At 41.0% G+C, this 19,475-nt stretch overlaps 1 protein-coding gene across 1 annotated transcript in view; it reads left to right on the forward strand.

Annotated features, from left to right (window-relative positions):
• Positions 1 to 19,475, forward strand: part of CFAP206 (cilia and flagella associated protein 206) — a gene marked incomplete at its 3' end in the record, with an annotated part of 71,208 nt that overhangs the window by 36,663 nt on the left and 15,070 nt on the right. The window contains exons 2-7 of the mRNA XM_079716577.1: positions 3,499 to 3,611; positions 5,755 to 5,838; positions 8,714 to 8,804; positions 11,038 to 11,226; positions 12,007 to 12,165; positions 13,243 to 13,451. Coding sequence (XP_079572703.1) covers positions 3,504 to 3,611; positions 5,755 to 5,838; positions 8,714 to 8,804; positions 11,038 to 11,226; positions 12,007 to 12,165; positions 13,243 to 13,451 — 840 coding nt within the window. The 5' untranslated portion in view covers positions 3,499 to 3,503. The remainder of the gene's footprint in view (positions 1 to 3,498; positions 3,612 to 5,754; positions 5,839 to 8,713; positions 8,805 to 11,037; positions 11,227 to 12,006; positions 12,166 to 13,242; positions 13,452 to 19,475) is intronic.

Genomic DNA, 19,475 nt, shown 5'->3' on the forward strand with positions numbered 1-19,475 from the left:
TTGCTTGCAATTTGAGAAAAATTACTGGCAGTAGCCTTTTTAAAAATAAAACTTTGTTGTTTGATGCTCTGCTTGTAATATCATTTTAATGCTGTTTCGTACTTTCATGTCAGTAGGTGGACCTAACGAACATTACCGTTAAAGGACAAAACCTCATTATTCCATCTCCAGACTCGGATGTGTTGTATGTGCTTCTAGAACATGCAGTTTTCTCTTCTGGCATCTTGGGCTATCCTTTTACTGACTTCCTTTGAACAAGAGGACATGAAATTAAACTGTGATCCTTCTTTTGTTTTTTTAAAAACTAGATACTAATGGAAGAAATGTTCACATATTGAGGTATGGGGAAAGTCATCCTGGCTTATACGTAATTTAACTTGAATTTTATGCTAACTAAAACAGCTGGTTTGTGGCCTATCAAACATACACTGTACCTCTGCTTTAATCATTAAAGAAAAGTGCATTGACCCTGTCCGTGTTAAAATTAGAGCTCTTTCCTTGGCAGCCAATGCTGGTACTCCTTCAAAGATAAGACTTCCTTCCTGGTGCCAAGGCCATACTGACTGGCTGCGTACATGCTAATCTGTTTTTTTGAAAACTTGAAGGAATGCATCCCTGACTTGTTTGATATTCTTTGTTCTGACAAAATATAAAACTGTTGAAAAGCATGCTTTTCAGGAGCAGTTCCTCAGAGTTATCTGAGAGGCTGTGTCCGGGGCTGTAGGCCTCAGTTAAAACTCTTTTCTGTTCCTGTTATGGATTGTTTATTGACTATTTCCAGCAACAGTACTTTTATATGCACTGCATTTCTCATGAATACAAGAATACAACCCTTCCGTTTTCCCATCTCTAGGAACTGGCCTCTGCTCACCTCCCCCACTGTATCCCCTTATAGGTTTTCATGCTACCAAGTTAATACTCTTGTTTAAGAAATCTTGTGTTTGACACCCTTAACCCACTGAGGGGTAGTGAACCTGCCTTCTTCTGCCTGGGATTTGGGTCTCTCTGTAGTTTTTTTGTTTGTTTGTTTTTGGCTGTGTTGGGTCTTCATTGCTGCGCACGGGCTTTCCCTAGTTGCGGGAGCGGGGGCTACTCTTCATTGCTGTGCGTGGGCTTCTCATTGCACTGGCTTCTCTTGTTGCAGAGCATGGGCTCCAGGTGCGCGCGGGCTTCAGTAGTTGTGGCTCGTGGGCTCAACAGCTGTGGCTTCCCAGCTCTAGAGCGTAGGCTCAGTAGTTGTGGCACACGGGCTCAGTAGTTGTGGCTCGTAGGGTCTAGAGTGCAGGCTCAGTAGTTGTGGTGCACAGGCTTAGTTGCTCCGTGGCATGTGGGATCTTCCCCGACCAGGGATTGAACCCGTGTCCCCTGCGTTGGCAGGCGGATTCTTAACCATTGTACCACCAGGGAAGTCCCTGGGCCTCTCTGTATTTGCTTGTCTTTGTTTTATAAAGTTATTCTCCTCCATCCTCCCGGGAAAGACTCTCAAGCTTGGACCCAGCCACGCCTCCCCACCTTGGCCCTACCCACATCCTGGTCCCGCCCCCTTCGGGCCCTAGCGTTCGGTTTCCATGGTTATGCCGCTGCCTCCGAGAGAGCCCAGCTGCCCAGAAGGCCCCCGCAAAGACCCCGGTGAAGAATCGGGTAGACGCGGCTCCAGCTCTCCATTCAGGCCTCCGCGCTCTTGAGCCCGGGGTGTACCCCGCGAGGAAGCGAGCGTTGGGCCGTGGACAGAGCCTGGGCCGCTGGGGCATCCCGTCTAGCCTGGTTGAGGCTGAACTGTCGGTAAGGACTCCTTTCGGGGCGCCGCCGCTGAACGGAAACAGCGGTCACTTCCGGCCGGAGGCGCCCAGGTCCGCAGGTCAGGTTTCTAACCCGTAATGCGCCGGCGCCTGAGCCATCTCGCTGCTGCTCGGGGACCCTTGCACGCCTCCGACGGCCTGAACTTGAGGGTTTAGGCTTCCCAGAGTCAAGCAGGGGCGGGTACTGAGGGGAGTCGTGAGCAGCCCGGGCCCGGCACCCGAGGGCGCTCGCGCACGCGCACACGCAAGGCTAAGCTTTGAGCACGGGCTCGTTAGGAGCTGCTGTTTTAAGCGCTTACCTTATGCCACGCACTATTTTAACCACTAAATGTATAGAATTCAGTCTTCGCGACAACTCCGGGGAGACGGTAGTAGTCGAATCTATATTTTTCAGATGAGAAAACCGCTTCAAAGAGAGGTGAAGCAGGGCTTCCCTGGTGGCGCAGTGGTTGAGAGTCCGTCTGCCGATGCAGGGGACACGGGTTCGTGCCCCGGTTCGGGAAGATCCCACATGCCGCGGAGCGGCTGGGCCCGTGAGCCATGGCCGCTGAGCCTGCGCGTCCGCAGCCTGTGCTCCGCAACGGGAGAGGCCACAACAGTAAGAGGCCCACGTACCTCAAAAAAAAAAAAAAAAAAGGTGAAACAGGTGCCCGAGGTCTCAGCTAGAAAATGGTCAGGTCACGATGGAAACCGGGCACTCCGGTTCTATTGAACAAGATGACAAGTGTTGTTGACCTTACCTGAACCCTAATAATGCTGAAAGTTAGCTTTATCTACCTGGGATTGCCTTTGTTACTCTCTACATGCTTCTTTCCCCTGTGCTCAGTTACTGGTACGAATCAGAAAACCTGATAGCCATTAAAACCCGCCACCTTTTCCTGGTTTATAGTAAATGGAATTAATAACCAGGAGTTCATTTTTTCCCGTGATGCATAACTCCTGTAATATCTTTTGCTTTTATGTTTTTAATCAAGAGTCTAAATGCCAACTTGGATGTGCTAGAAAGAGAATTTAGACGATCCAAGCAAGAATTGTTTTCCAAGAGTCATTATAATTATGAAAGGTCATTTAGTGAATGTGGTGGAATAAGCATTTCCTCTTTCAAGCTGTACTCGGCCGCCTACACAAATGGGAGTGGGGTTTCCTCATTAATTCTACTCCTCCCTGCCCCCAATAGTGTTTAACTTTTTTTTTTTTTTTTTTTTTTTTTTTTTTTTTTTTTTTTGCCGTACGCGGGCCTCTCACTGTTGTGGCCTCTCCCGTTGCGGAGCACAGGCTCCGGACGCGCAGGCTCAGCGGCCATGGCTCATGGGCCCAGCCGCTCCGCGGCATGTGGGACCTTCCCGGACCGGGGCACGAACCCGTGTCCCCTGCATCGGCAGGCGGACTCTCAACCACTGCGCCACCAGGGAAGCCCTGTTTAACCTTTTTTTAAATTTAAAAATATCATGCTATAAATGTACTTTTGGTGACCACCATCATTTAAATAAAGAGGGAATGTTTCAATCATTTGAAACATTCCAATTGCTCTCACTGTCATTTTTATAAATATGAAACAAAGTAATGAAAACAGGAGGGGCCTAGATACTCGTAAATACTAATAAGTTAATAAATAATATGACTACAAATATGTTAGTGGTGAAATCTAAAGAGGAAAAAACAGTGTATAAATGCAATTAAAAAAAATCTTTTTATTTAGCCAGAATGCCTCCCACTCAGGCTGAAAGTGTTATAAAGAGTATCATTCGAGAAATAGGACAAGAATGTGCAGCCCATGGAGAGATTGTTTCTGAAACTCTGGTTGCTTTTATGGTAAGAATGAATATTTTTGTGAACTACTGTTTTATTAAAAAATGTGCTTAAGCAGTGCCCATTTTCCTCTTAAAATTCTGTAGTGTTTTCCTAACTGTTATTCCGTTGAAAACATACTGTTGGACAAGTTAGCCAAAAATATATTTTTTTAAGCCTATAAAGCATGTTAGTTCTCGATTTAGGAGACTGATTTAGAAGATCTTGATAAGTTTTAGAAACATCAATAATGTTTTCCTATGTGGGAGTTTTTTTAAGATGTATTTTTGTTCACTGTTGTAAAAATTACTGATTGCCTTCATCTCGGAGAGGCAGCAGTGAGCGATGGCGTGAAGCGAGATCTTAATTCCCTGCCCAGGAGTTGAACCTGGGTAGCCTGGATGAAAACCAGGAATCCTAGCCACCAGACCAGCAAGGGCTAGAGGCTAGAAGCTATTTTTCCCTGGCTCTTGCTCCCAGTGGAAAATGCATTTCTCACGGAGGCAAAAACTGTAAAAACAGGTAGAAAGTTTATTATTAGAGACACAGCACAACAACAAGTGGGAGAGCACACAAAGAAACGTTTGTTTAGTTAAGACAGAAGCAAGGCAGGGACTTCCCTGGTGGTGCAGCGGTTAAGAATCCGCCTGCCAATGCAGGGGACACAGGTTCGAGCCCTGGTCCGGGAAGATCCCACATGCCACGGAGCAACTAAGCCCGTGTGCCACAACTACTGAGCCTGTGCTGTAGAGCCCACAAGCCACAACTACTGAGCCCATGTGCCGCAACTAGTGGAGCCCGTGTGCCTAGAGCCTGTGCCCTGCAACAAGAGAAGCCACCGCAATGAGAAGCCCAGGCACCACAATGAAGAGTAGCCCCCGCTCGCCGCAACTAGAGAAAAGCTCGTGCGCAGCAACAAAGACCCAATGTGGCCAAAAATAAATAAATAAATTTATTTAAAAAGAAAAATAGAAGCTAGGCAGAGATGCACATCTGGAAAGAAAGGGTGTGGGCGTCCTCCCTAATGAGGAGGAGTGCAGTAAACAGGCAGTTAAATCATTTATGTAGGTCGGTTTTTCCAGGTCTTTGCCTTCCTTCTGGCAATCGTCTTGTTTTTTCCCCCCTGGCTAATTTGTTTCAGGACCCTCTCCCTAGGTGCGCATGCACCTCTCAGCCAAGATGGATCTCGATGCAAAGGCATCTGGGAGAAGCAAGACTCACTGTGGCCTGGCATTGTCCCTTGACTTTTTTTTTTTTGCGGTACGCGGGCCTCTCACTGTTGTGGCCTCTCCCGTTGCGGAGCACAGGTTCCAGACGCACAGGCTCAGCAGCCATGGCTCACGGGCCCAGCCACTCCGCAGCATGTGGGATCCTCCTGGACCGGGGCACGAACCCGTGTCCCCTGCATCGGCAGGCGGACTCTCAACCACTGCACCACAGGGAAGCCCTGTCCCCTGACTTTTGACCCCCCAAGGAGACTTTCTGCACACGCCTAGTGTCTCCCTTGCCCCAAGGGTGGGGTGGGAGGGAAGCGGAGATCCCTTGATCCTTCACTCAAACAAAATTGTGCCCCTCTTTGTTCTCGCCATGACTGTTATCTTAAGGCATCCCCAAGAGACAAAACTTGGCTATTTACCCTGTCCCTGTGGTAGCTTCCATTTCGGAGAGTAAATAGGAGACTGATTTTAAATGTCTAACCTGGAGCCCATCTAACTCCTGTCTCTGGAAATGCAAACAGGAGACTAGCTGTAAGTGTCTGGCCTGAAGCCCACTTTTTGCTGCCCTATGAAATGTAAACAGGAGGCTAGAGGTAAATGCCTAGCCTGGAGCCCATCTGTCTCCTGCCTCAGTCTCTCTACTCTTGCTTTTATTTTAACAATACACAATAAAAAATACGATAAAAATATTCAGTTTCCCAATGTAAAATCTAGCTATTGTTTTCAACCTGTTTCTCCATGTCCTTCTTCTGACACCATGTTCAGATTTGAGGCTTATTGCTCCCTTTCTTCAACCTCTAATGAAGGTGTGGATGAACTGGGTTATAAGAAAATCAGCTGAACAATCAACTGCTGGGTAGTCAAGAGGCAGCTATTTAAAAAATGGAACATTGTTAAACTAATTTTGTAGTAACATGAAATAAATGTAATGGACTCTTTCCTGCTCTCAGGTGAAAGCTGTTGTCCTGGACCCAAGTAATGGCTTTAACACGGATAGAATTCTCATAAAAGATGATGTGCAGAAACTTGTAAAGGTGATTATCCAACAGTTCTCAAATTTTGAATTATTTACTTGCAATTCTAAATGTAGTATTTGTGTTGGTCAATATTGCCTTCAGCTCCGTGAAAGAAAACCCCACCAGATAGTGGTGCAAACAAATGAGAGGTTTATTTTTTCTCATAAAACGAAGTCTAGAGGTACATAGGCTATTTTTCCTGACTTCCTGGGTCACCATCATGCATGTGTTTTCACCCCAGGGTCACAAGATGGCTCTCCCACCTCTAGGCAGGCATAAGGTAAGAGGACAAAGGTCAAAATGTGTGTGCAACTGGGTCTGTCACTTTCTTTTTGGAAAATAACAGGCTTTCCCTGAATCCCTCCCGTCTGTTTGCATTTATTGACTAGAATGACACAGCAGGTGAGCCTGGGACATTGATTTGTTTTTTCTTTCCTTTTTTAGCTGACCAAGTCTTTGCCTAATCCAGACTGGGGCTTTGTCAGGAAGGAGGGGTATGGATACTGGCAGGTAGCAGTGTCTGCCACAGTATTTTAGAGACATCTTGTTATTAATCTAATGTTACATTGAGAACATTATTAGCTGACTTGTCATATACTGTAAAATTATAGTACTAAATTAAGATCCATATAATTATTGATTCAATGTAATTTGTGTTTTTCAATTCTAAGGGAAGAATTGAACCCAGAGCAAAGAATTCGTTAGAATCAAGTAGGTGTGCCTGAAAAGCGATTTTAAGAACTAAAGAGGGCAGGAACTTTAGACATTATTAATTTTTTCATATGTTTTAAGTTTGACTCACTGGGTTTAGATGCTTAAATATTTATTTTCTAGATATTCCTCAATGTATTTCCTAAAATTTCAACATTTATCTTTTTCTTCCTGAGCTTAATGATTTTAATTCCCTCCTTCACACAAAAGACTTGAGACAAGCTTTCCCAGACTTGTACATGATATTTTCTGAGCTCAGACAAATGGCAGAGAAAATTTTCATCATCTCCATCTTCTCTCACAGCCAGCAGTTCACATAGTGGAGTGCAGGTCTGTCTGCAGATGCTAGAGGGTCAGAAAGAGCTTTGGAAGCTTGGAGCTGGGGAATGTGTCGTTACGATAACTGGGCAGAAGAGACTCCATGATTCTCTAAGGCAGTTGAGAGCTGGGTCTTTCTGTGCTGAATTTGAGAATGTGGTATAAGGCCTGTTTTTAGCGATAGGGGAAATGACTGATGGTTATTCAGAAAGTTGATTGGACAGCCGTGGAGGAGAATCAGGGACGGGCAGAAAATGTTTTTCTCCTTTTCATGGCTCAAGAAGATTTTTTTGTTTCTCTTCCAACTCAACTAAGTTGGAAAGAATCAAGCTCAATATACTTTTTCTTTAAATTTATTTTTTATTGAAGTATAGTTGATTTACAATGTTGTGTTAATTTCTGCTGTACAGCAAAGTGACCCAGTTATACACTTATATACATTCTTTTTTATATTCTTTTCCATTATGGTTTATGCCAGGATATTGAATATAGTTCCCTGTGCTCAATACACTTTTAATATGACAGGTATATTAACTGTCAATTTATATAATAATTCAAGTGATAAAGATTGTTTTCTTTTTTCTCAATTAAAAATCATGTTGATGAGCTAGTCTGTGCATTTGTAAAATCTGTGCTTGGAATGGCCCTTCTCCACCTGGAGGGGTCCAGATGCATGGGTCCCCTAAAGATAACATTCCGTCCTCACTCCTGCTTTCCCCTCTTCCTCCTCCCAGGAAAGGAGGGTTGGTGGCCTGGGAGTTGGGTTGAGGGTGAAGCTGTTGATGTGCCCGCTGGGTGCAGACATAATAAAGTCTTAACAGGTGAGATGGGGGAAGACTGGGCTTGGGGGGTGCACAAGAGAGAAGAAAAGAAAAATTCAGGTTGATCCTCTATTCTAAAGGGGCAAAGCAGAGAAGGGATGAGCCATCTATGTTTGGGGAAAAACAGGAGAAAATGGACCAGAGGAAGAAATTTTGAAACAGAAGGTAGAGCCAGAGAAAGTCTGTGAGCAGGGGACGTAGCCTCGGCAGCTTTTTATAAAATGCACATGACCTCCACCATCAGCAAAAAAGAGTGTTAAGGCTCAGATAAACAGTAATGAGGGGCTTCCCTGGTGTCACAGTGGTTAAGAATCCTCCTGCCAATGCAGGGACATGGGTTCGAGCCCTGGTCCGGAAAGATCCCACATGCCGCGGAGCAACTAAGCCCGTGCATCACAACTACTGAGCCTGCGCTCTAAAGCCCGTGAGCCACAACTACTGAGCCCACATGCCACAACTACTGAAGCTCATGTGCCACAACTACTGAAGCCCACACGCCTAGAGCCTGTGCTCCACAACAAGAGAAGCCACTGCAATGAGAAGCCTGATCACCAGAAGGAAGAGTAGCCCCCGCTCGCCACAACTAGAGAAAGCCCATGCACAGCAACGAAGACCCAATGCAGCCAAAAATAAATTAAAACAAAGAATAAACAAAAACAAACCAAAAAAAACAGTAATAAGGGACTCAGGAAGAGCTGTAGACAGGAGCATAAGCGTCATGGCACATTCACCCACATTCAGGCTGCAGAGACTAAGCAAAGGTCAAGTTCCTTGCCTCCAACTAGACTTTTAGTCACTTGGGTATGGTAATATTGGTTAACTCAGGGGGAATAGCTTATTACTTAATAAATGTTGTTGGTTAAGTAAAACTATAAAGTGTAAAGTCCTCAATGAGAAAAAAAGTAATAAAAATGGTCATTGGTAGATAAATATCAGAAATAATGGCTTTGCTGTTGCCTTTGATTTTGAGAATAACTTTGGAAAATACTTCTGATTGTTTCAGAAAATATAACTGGAAGCATGTATGTGATTTTCTTTTTTAGCTTTGCGTGAGTCGGCTATTGGACAGTAAAAATCCTTCCCTGGATACCATTAAGATGCAAGTCTATTTTGATATGAATTATACAAGTCGAGGTAACATATATCTACCGATTTTGATACCCTAAGGGTGTTGACTTAAAAAATGTTCACAACCTAAAAGTTGATAGTTATGTTTTATTCAGCGGGAAATTTTAGGACTTCAAGCCTGGGAGACAGCATCTCAAGTAACCCCGAGAGAACTGCTCTGAGGAGGGAAGCGGGGGAGTCAGGTTATATAGAAGTTTTGCAACAAAGGGCAGATAGTCTGAATGTCAAAAGAGTGTTGTTAATTAAAGGAAACTGATATCCCAAATTAAGGAAATGAGGGCTTTTCTTTGTATGAGGAGATGCAAGAGTCTGGGCTCACTGATATGGACCTCAGCTATCTGGAGCCAGTATCCTGTGTTTTCACATCCTGAGTTTCCTCAGGGCTCACCGTGGGGAGTGGCTGCAGTCTGATGGCTGCTAGATGGCAGGTATTGTTTCCTTCCAGAGTTCCCTCAGGGCTCACCAGCTCACACTGGAGGGCTGCAAGTGCTCATGACTGTGACATCCTTTGTTTACTGAGATGGCAGGCAGTATTACATTTCTCAAGGGCTTCATTTGGTTGACCAAGAACAATTTAACTTTTTCATTTATCTTTTGAAATTTTTTCCAACTTTGAAGAATGTAATAATGTTGGAGGTACTAAATGAGAAGAACACCAGTGGCCTTTGTGAGTGTCAAAAGTTTCCAAGTCTATTGTGTTTTGACTGTTATACCACTAATACATAATAAAGCAACCAGCTCACTGAAGTTAAAATTTTTTAATTTGCTGATTTTATTTTTCCTGGTTTATATTAATATCGCATAATGCTTACCTAAATTATGTAACTTACCCAAAAATGAAGTGACTGATGGGAAATTTAAGCTTAGAACATATTTCCTTATGTAAATAGTTTCTTACATACATCAAAAATAAACTGGAAACAAGAGAAAAAAGGAAATGAAATTTCTCTATAGACTACACTGCCTCTGCCCCACTGTAATTCATTCATTATTAACCATTTGGTGATTTTTGTTGTCTTTTTTTCCCTCTCTGTATTAACCTTTCAGTTATGCTACATGTGTAAAATCATATATCTTGCTTTTTTGATCAGTAATAATATTTTAGAACAATAAATAATAGTGGAATTGATGTAATTTAGATTTTTCTTAATTTCAAAGTTTGAGTTGTTTTTGTGGTAAGATTATAGCTATGAACTGGGCATGGTTGATATGTTAATTATTGCCCTTGTTATAGGGTGTCTTATTGACTTCGTTGCAAGAATTATAGTGCTGGTGAACTGTGGCTCCTTCCACAATTAAGCCTAAACCTCACTGAATTACAGGACGAAGGGAGAGGGATACCATTCTTGATGCAACATCATATTACAGTAATGATATTCAAAGGAAATTTATCTAGAACTAAAATAGAAATACACATAATTGAAGAGGAATATTTATACTACCTATATGGATATTTATATTAGATGTGTTTACATACAGTATACTACACCTACTTACCTAGAGAATATAGATAGTACAATATTTATACTGTCTGTGTTTATAATATATATTATAAATTGTCTTGTGTACTTTCTGCTTAAGTAGGAGGTTTTAGCCCTATCTGCTATTACGTTTGGATTGTCTTTTTAAAGGCTTACGTGTTTTGATAAAGCATGCCATTTAAATCACAGTAGTAAATCTTTCCCACTAGATTTTTGTCTTGATGTTACTTGCTGACCACTGTTTATTTTTGCTTACTACATCTTACGAAAATACTTGTTTTCATGCAGTAGAATTGCCATACCAAGCCATTTTTTCCTCTGGTCCTATTTTCTTTTTTAAAAAAATTTATTTATTTATTTATTATTATTATTATTATTTTGGCTGTGTTGGGTCTTTGTTGCTGCACGCTGGCTTTCTCTAGTTGCGGCGAGCAGGGGCTGTGCTTCCTTGTGGTGCGTGGGCTTCTCATTGCCGTGGCTTCTCTTGTTGTGGAGCATGGGCTTCAGTAGCTGTGGCATGTGGGCTCAGTAGTTGTGACTCGTGGGCTCTAGAGCACAGGCTCAGTAGTTGTGGTGCATGGGCTTAGTTGCTCCGCGGTATGTGGGATCTTCCCGGACCAGGGCTAGAACCCGTGTCCCCTGCATTAGCAGGCGGATTCTTAACCACTGCGCCACCAGGGAAGTCCCTGGTCCTATTTTCTTATGTGAGAAGGATTCTAAGTATCAATATACGGAACATTGTCCTTTGCCAATTTTAGAGGAATTTCTCGAAGAACATCACCGGGTCGTAGAGTCTAGATTAAGCTCTGTTAGCAGAGAAATTACAGATAGTCGAGCATGTGTTCGAGAAGAGCTGGAAAGCCTCTACTGCAAGATCGTCAGCTACGTGTTACTGCGCTCTGGGCTGGGGTCCCCAACAGACATCAAGATTGTCAGAGAGGCAACAGGTAAAAAATATACACCATTTCCATTCCATCCATGAACATAGTATCTTATAAAATATGTTGAATTTTAAGTATTGAAGTTTTCTTCTTTTATCTGAAAAAAAATTAGCACAAATAAGAGGTTAAAACTTAACCCAGATTTTTCTTACACAGTGTATCAACACTAAAACTCAAGTAGCACTTTTGGGAAGTGAATATTGTTAATCTTCTTAGAGCTGTATGTACCTAGGGGCCTATTACAATGTTTCACTACAGAAACATTGGCAGTATGATTAACCAGGCTGACTGGGGAAGGGGGACTGCTGGGAGAGGAGATTTCCTACTGATGAAAGACGTTGAGTCTGTCACCTAGGATGGATGATGGGAAATGGCACTGTTTTATCCTCAGGAAATACTTGCCCACTTTCATACTTTAAGATAAGGAATAGGCAATATCTCTAATCTTCCTACGGCTTTCTTCCATAATTATTTTAAAGCATCTTTTTTTTTCTACTCAGAGCCCTAATTAGAAAGCTTGTTTTAATGCCCATTGCCAAAAAATTACTGATGGATGCTTAATTATGAAAATAGACGTGAGGCAATGGCATTATTTTCAGTAGCTCAGCTTTCTTGATAAATGCTAAATTTTGCCATGTATTCTGGAATCAGGTATCAGACATTTAAAGAATCATCTAAGTAACTCTATAAAGACAAGCCCCTTAACTTTCTGCTGAAAGGAACTTGTATTTTACATTCTGATATCTTTACTTACCATTTTGTTGTCTTTACTGTGGTCTGTTTTAGCTGCCCTACAGAGTGTTTTTCCTCAGGCTGAGCTTGGGACATTTCTAACTCTTTCTAAGAAGGACAAAGAACGCCAGCTGAAAGAACTCACCATGATTGTTACTGGAATTCGTTTATTTAACCGAGACTGTGGAAAGGGAGGAGAAGGCATTGATGACTGTAGGTATATCATTAATTTAATTCTATAGGTTAGGTAAGTTTAAAATTTAATGGGAACAGAGGAAAATAATTCACAGTACACCACTGGCATTCGTAGATTTAAGGTTTGCAGTTTTGACCATACCTTAGGTACAGCTACTGTTCATAATGTATAGTAATTTTTCATTTTATTGGGGCAAGACCTTAAATTTTATGTACCATGAAGCTAGTATGGGAGCATGAATCAGTAAAAGGATTGAGAGGGCCTTCTGGAGGCCAGCCTCCCCAGTTCAGTGGGGCTTTGTGTTCTTTACTTCCAGTCAAATAACCAAAAGGGAATAAAATTCAGTGATTTAAAAAATAAAAATCACCCTGAAAAGCAAACCATTGTTGATGTGGTTAATGGAATGAAATGGTCCAAGAGGAGATATCTGCAAGTCTGTAAATTCAGGAGCCTCTACTATGCTGTTATATACTTAATGCATTTATTATCTGTAAGTTTGAAAGTACTCATTGAAATATTTGCTCAAAGACCTACCAGTAGAAGTAACTTCCTTATGCATTTGGTACACACGTAGGCCCACTGAGAAGGTGTTAGTGTCTTTTTACCAGATCACTGATCTAGTACAATAAGGTAATTTTTTTTGCAATTTAAAAACTGTTCTAAAAAGTCAATTCCCATTCTTCATAAAGTTTCCTGTCTTGCTAGACAATTCTGTTATTTTTCAGTATACCAGTATCCCAGTGAGTTTCTTAAGTGGTACACTTTTATTTTCTTTTTTACCAGTAATAAAGAAGATACACAGAAGGAGAGATACAGTGGCTTTTCTAGAGGCACATAGTTAATACAGCACATAACACCAACACCTGTCTATTCTTTAGCATCTTCTATATTTTAGTAGCAAAAGCTGATCTGCTTTAACTTTTGGTTATTATTCTGGCAATGTCTTCTTTTTTTGAATATGCCTCCTTATTGTTAATTTGGTTGAGGAAAAAAACTAACTCAACCTAATGTTTAAATATGACCACTTTCTAGGCTTTTTCTTCAGAATCTTTTTAGATTGCCTCATGTCTCTCTTATTATACCTCTCAAACCAGTGCCAGCTATTCTACAGGAAGCAATCCCAGCCACCACTCAGTATGTTGATTCCCAACTTGAGGTGGCCCAGGACCAGGCATACCGCTACACAGCCATCCTCGAGAAAGTAGCAAAGAACCCACTCTTGAGTCAAGAACTTCAGCCCTGTATGTTAAAAGAAGCACTATATAACATGCGACAATATGAGATCTTCCTTCAGATCATTTTGGTGAGTTAATGTCATAAGAGCTGGTCTTTCCCACAGAATGCAGCCTCTTTGTATATATATTCTTTGCTTTGAATTAAATATTTAGTTTAATTTTTTAAAAACCCACTGGTTAGACAAAGATTTTTTTAAAAGTAGAGTTGATTTACAATATTGTGTTATTTCGGCTGTACAGAAAAGTGATTGAGATATACACACACACACACACACACACACACATAACACACACATTCTTTTTTTGTATTCTTTTCTATTATGGTTTATCATAGGATATTGACTATAGTTCCCTGTGCTATACAGTAGGACCTTGTTGTTTATTGCCACCTGTTTATATATTATGGGGTGAAAACAAAAGATAGAACCAGGTCATTGATAAAGAAGGCAACCTTAATAACTGCTCAGTATATATTGAATCTGTAGGATCAAGAACTAAAATAGAAATGGGAAAGTTGGATGTTGATTTTAATGAAGATGTGTTGGCAGGAATGGATCTTTGGTAGTTGATTCTCTTTGTTCCTGGGTAATATGATTGTTGCATGGTTGCCGTAGTTAAGCAGGTATGTGTGTATATATGTAAGCAATGCTGCATTGTTTGCTTTCATTCAGAGCAAGTGTCTAACATATAGTTTGGCAGGTTGTTGGCACTCAAAGAACTTTTATGTAATTATTTGTTCTAATTGTAAAAATTAGTAGAAAAGATTTTTATTTCTGATGTTTTTAGATCTAATGAACAAGCCAAACACTATCCCCAGAGAGCTGGAAAATATGAAGTAGTGATTTTAAACTTTTTTTTAAAGCAGCAGAGCCGTTTCAGATGGAAACTTATTCAAAATCCTAAAAATATAAAGCAGTATCTAGATGAAAGGATTGGAGGACCTTTTCACCAAGGAGCATCCCCAAGCCACCCTAAGATTCCAGGGAACACAGTTTGTTAACTACGTCATGGCAGCAAGCTATGTTTCCACCTGTTACTGTTTTGTTTCTGTTTTTTTCCCCCTAGCTGTATTGAGGTATAATTGACAAAGTTGTAGGATATTTAAAGTGTACAGTGTGATGATCTGATATACATACATACTGTGAAAGTATTCTCCCACTGAATTAATTAGCACATCCATCCCCCTGGTCACTGTTTACCTTCACACAGCCTCTATTTTCCAAACAGCATAAGACCGCAGGATCAGTGGAACTGTCTTTTGTACAAGTGAATACTAATGTCTTGAGGGACAGAACAAGCTGTATTCTGCTCCCTCTTCATTTTCACTTGTATCTTAATGACTCACTACCACTTCTGGCTGCACTCAATTTGTCTTCTCTCCTTACCTCCGCTACAGAGAATAGAAAGATCACATCCAGAAGACATGACTGCATTGCAACAGACTAGGAGTGGTCCTCACAGCTGACCTACTATCTAATTGCCTTCAGAAGGGAGGACTCTAAATCAACTATTTGAAACCAAATCATTCTTTAGGGTACATGTTCCCCTAAGACTTGTGGCTAGCAGCCTTATGTAAGAGGATTTCACGGTCAGTTTATCTTGAGTGCATACAGGTCCACAGGAGCAGAATCTCACATTTACTTTTGCCATTTATGTCCAGAAGGGATGTTATAAGAAAGATCTTTGGGAAACTGTCACACATACTGTAAGGATGTTGTAGAGGACATTGTTCATTATATAGTATTTTCTCACAGCTTTCACTCCTGAAACATATTCAGCCAGCTAACTGACAGTCTTACATTCTCATTGGAGTTCTTACTCTCAGAGCTAGAGGGACGGTTAATAGAGTGTAGAAGTGATAAATGTGGGTCCTGCAGCCAGACTGCATGGGTTCTAATCCCGACTTTGCCACTTACGAAATCTGTGTCCTTGACCAAGTTGCTTGACTTCTCTGTGCCTTGGTTCCCACGTTCGTAAAAAGGGGTTATTGATAGTCTCCACTAGGTAAATAAGGTAGAACAGTGCTTGCAGACGTGAGAACTCAGTAAACGGATGATGATGATGGTGATGATGATGATGGACAATGTTGTCAGTGTTTATTACCATCACCATCATCGGGGCATTAGCAGAACAGCTCTGATTTCATCTCAGTGGGGGCACAAGCTCTTATTTTTCTAGACAATATCTCATTTCCAAGCCCTCTGTTGCTCGTGTTATTAGAAAGTTCACATTCTTGTCTTAACACTCTTTATGACTGTCTCATACTCCTTTCAGTCAGGGTCAGGATGAGTTTTCTTAACCTTCTGACTTTTTTGCTGGTTAGTCAGTGTTTCTTTTTGTTGTTGTTGTTTTTATTGAGATATACTTGATTTACAATGTTGTATTAGTTTCAGGTGTACGACGTAGTCATTCAAAATTTTATAGATTATACTTCATTTATAGTTATTATAGAATATTGTCTACATTCCCTGTGCTGTACAATATATCCTTGTAGTTTATTTATTTTATACATAGTAGTTTGTACCTCTTAATCCCCTACCCCTATCATGCCCTCCCCCACTCCCGTCTTTCCACTGGTAACCACTCGTTTGTTCTCTATATCTGTGAGTCTGCTTCTTTTTTTAATATTCACTAGTTTGTTTTATTTTGTAGATTCCACATATAAGTGGTAACATACAGTACTTGTCTTTCTCTGTCTGACTTATTTCACTAAGCATGATACCTTCTAAGTCCATTGCAGATGCAGATGGCAAACTTTCATTCTTTTTTATGGCTGACAAGGATATGATAGTTTTTAGCTATCCGACCTCCCCCATCAATCTACCTTAGTTACAGTTCAGGTTAATTGTTACAGAATGGATACAGTTTAATCAGTATTATCACTAGGTTATAAAATACATCAGTTTATGTTTAGCTGAAACCTTTTCCTGAGTATGAAACCTATGAATACTCTTTTTTTAAAGTCACATTATTTGAACAGATATTAATATGCTTTTTTGAAATATTGATTTTGATGCAAAATTCTTCTTTTGCCAATGCTACATTCAGTTTACATAGACATTTGAAAAATCCAATTATAGTTTGGGTAAGATAGTGAGTTATTGTTTTTTGATCAGGACTTTATCTGCTGCAGTGAACAAATGAAATACTCTGGAAGAGAAAAGGAAGGGGTGATTGCAGTCTTGTTGACTGTCTTAGCTGAGAGAACAGAATTCCATCCGCTGTGGGCTTTTGAAGAGCAAGGCAGTCACCATAGAGAGAAAACCAGTTATTGTTATTGTGCAAGTAAATGTTGCATGACGCACAACATTTCTCGAAATATGTAAGTCAAGACTTTCATACACTTCCTCCCCCCAAGCTATGTCTGCAGGGCCCTTTCGTAGCATAGATTATACAGGACTTCTTGATTTTTCTGATAATGCAAGTAAGATATCAGTTTGGTGGAATTTGTGCTTGTTTTAGACTTGTTGAAAAATGTCCATGGAAGAAAGTATGAAAAACTTATAAATTAAAAAGTGAGGGAGAGGAAGAGGAATGCTAGGTACACATGCGTTCTCCAAGCATTTTTTGGACTGCATTATGATAAGAAAGTTGAAGCGACTTTATTCTTATTTTTTTCTCCAACAATCTCATTAGAAATATCTTTGTGTGAGGATGCTGTCAAGTTCGTGGTGGCAGATACAGGCTTTTCAAGATGTGAATTTTATCATTGGTAACAAAAACTATCATTTTCCCGAAGTGACAGACTCATTTCATTCACTCTCAAGAAAATATCTTCCAATAGCTAAGGCGCAAAAACCATAGTGTGTCTGCCAGTTGTTCTTTCAAGTAAAAATGCTGTTCTACTGGAGGGGAAAAAAGGCTATTTCAGCTTGCAATCCAGTCATGTAAGAGAACTATGCGTTTTAATATGCAATAGAAGTGTTTTATATATACTTTCTGTTTGATCACACTGATTATTAAAAAGCTGTGCACTTAAAGGTCAAAATTCAATCAAATTAATACATTTTACTGCATCATCAAGGATAGTGCTAAGTGAAACTAGCTTTTTTATTGAGATACAATTGACATGTAAGATTATATTAGTTTCAGATGTATAACATAATGATTCCATATATGTATGACCACAATAAATCTAAATTCTTCGCCACATATCGTTACATTTTTTTTCCTTGTGATGAGAACTGTTAAGATCTACTCTCTTACCAACTTTCAGTTGTACAATACAGTATTGTTAACTAGTGATAGTCACCATGCTGTACATTACATCCCCACGACTTATGTGTCTTATAAGTGGAAGTTTGTACCTTTTGACCACCTTCACCCATTTTGCCCACTCCCATCCCCCTCCCCTACCTGTGGCAACTACCAATCTGTTCTCTGTATCTATGAGCTCAGTTTTTTTTGTTGTTGTTGTTGTTTAAATTTTTATTTATTTATTTATTTCATTTTTGGCTGTGTTGGGTCTTCGTTTCTGTGCGAGGGCTTTCTCTAGTTGTGGCAAGTGGGGGCCACTCTTCATCACAGTGCACGGGCCTCTCACTGTCGCGGCCTCTCTTGTTGCGGAGCACAGGCTCCAGATGCACAGGCTCAGTAGTTGTGGCTCACGGGCTTAGTTGCTCCGCGGCATGTGGGATCGTCCCAGACCAGGGCCCGAACCCGTGTCCCTGCATTGGCAGGCAGATTCTCAACCGCTGCGCCACCAGGGAAGCCCCATGAGCTCAGTTTTTTGTTTTTTTTTTTAAAGTTTCCACGTATAGCAGTAAGGTCCTATTGTGTATAGCATGGGGAATTATCTTCAATACCTTGTAATAACCTATAATGGAAAAGAACCTGAAAAACTTTTTATATGTATGACTGAATCACTTTGCTATACATCAGAAACTAACACAACATTGTAAATCAACTGTACTTCAATTTAAAAAAAAGATTCCAGAGACTTCCCTGGTGGTCCAGTGGTAAAGAATCCGCCTTGCAGTGCAGGGGACACGGGTTCAATCCCTGGTCAGGGAACTAAGATCCCACATGCCACAGAGCAACTGAAGCCCCCGTGCCACAACTACTGAGCCTGTGCACCTTGACTAGAGAGCCCGTGTGCCACAAATGACAGAGCCCACGTGCCCTGGAGCCCGCACACCACAACTACAGAGCCCACCCACCCAGCCTGCATGCCACAACTAGAGAAGAGAGAACCTGCACGCCACAATTAGAAGAGAGAAGCCTGCATGCCACAACAAAAGATCCCGTGTGCCTCAGCGAAGGCCCCATGTGCCACAACTAAGGCCTGATGCAGCCAAAAATGAATAAAAAATAATAATAAATCTTTAAAAAAAGAATAAATAAAAATTAAAAAAAAGATTCCACATATAAGTGAGATCATATGATATTTGTCTTTGTCTGACTTACTTCACTTAGTAAAATTCCCTCAAGTTTCACTTTTATTGCTGCAAATGGCAGGATTCCTTGTAAATAATGCTGCAATGAACATGGGGGCACATATATCTTCTTGAGTTAGTGTTTTTGTTTCCTTCAGACAAATTCCCAGAAATGGAATTGTTGGGTGATGTGGTGGTTCTATTTTTAAATTTTTGAGGAACCTCCCTACTTTTTCCATAGCGGCTGCACCAAGTTACATTCCCACCAACAGTGCACGTGTGTTCCCTTTTTATCCCCGCATCTTTGCCAACGCCTGTTATTTCTCGTCATTTTGGTAGTAGCCATTCTGTCAGATGCGAAGTGATATCTCATTGTGGTTTTGATTTTCATTTTCCTGATGATTAGAGAGGTTGAGCAATTTTTTGTGTACCTGTTGGCCTTCTGTATGTCTTCTTTGGAAAAATGTCCATGTAGAATTTTTAGTTGCAAAGTTCTTTTTGGTAAAATGTAAACAGGGTGATTGTTCTAGGACACTATCAGGAAAAATCAAGAAGTTCTGTGTGCCTAATCTGTGAATGGAGCCTGCAAGCATAGCTTGGGGGAGTAGGTCTGGAGTATCTTTACTTATAGTTTTTAAAGAAGTGTTATGTATTGAATGTAACTTTTACTTTGGAGAACATATGCAGAATTATTTCTGTTTCTTGTTGATTGTGTAC

The sequence above is a fragment of the Hyperoodon ampullatus genome, assembly GCF_949752795.1.
Source record: "Hyperoodon ampullatus genome assembly, chromosome: 12".
Taxonomy (NCBI): domain Eukaryota; kingdom Metazoa; phylum Chordata; class Mammalia; order Artiodactyla; family Ziphiidae; genus Hyperoodon; species Hyperoodon ampullatus.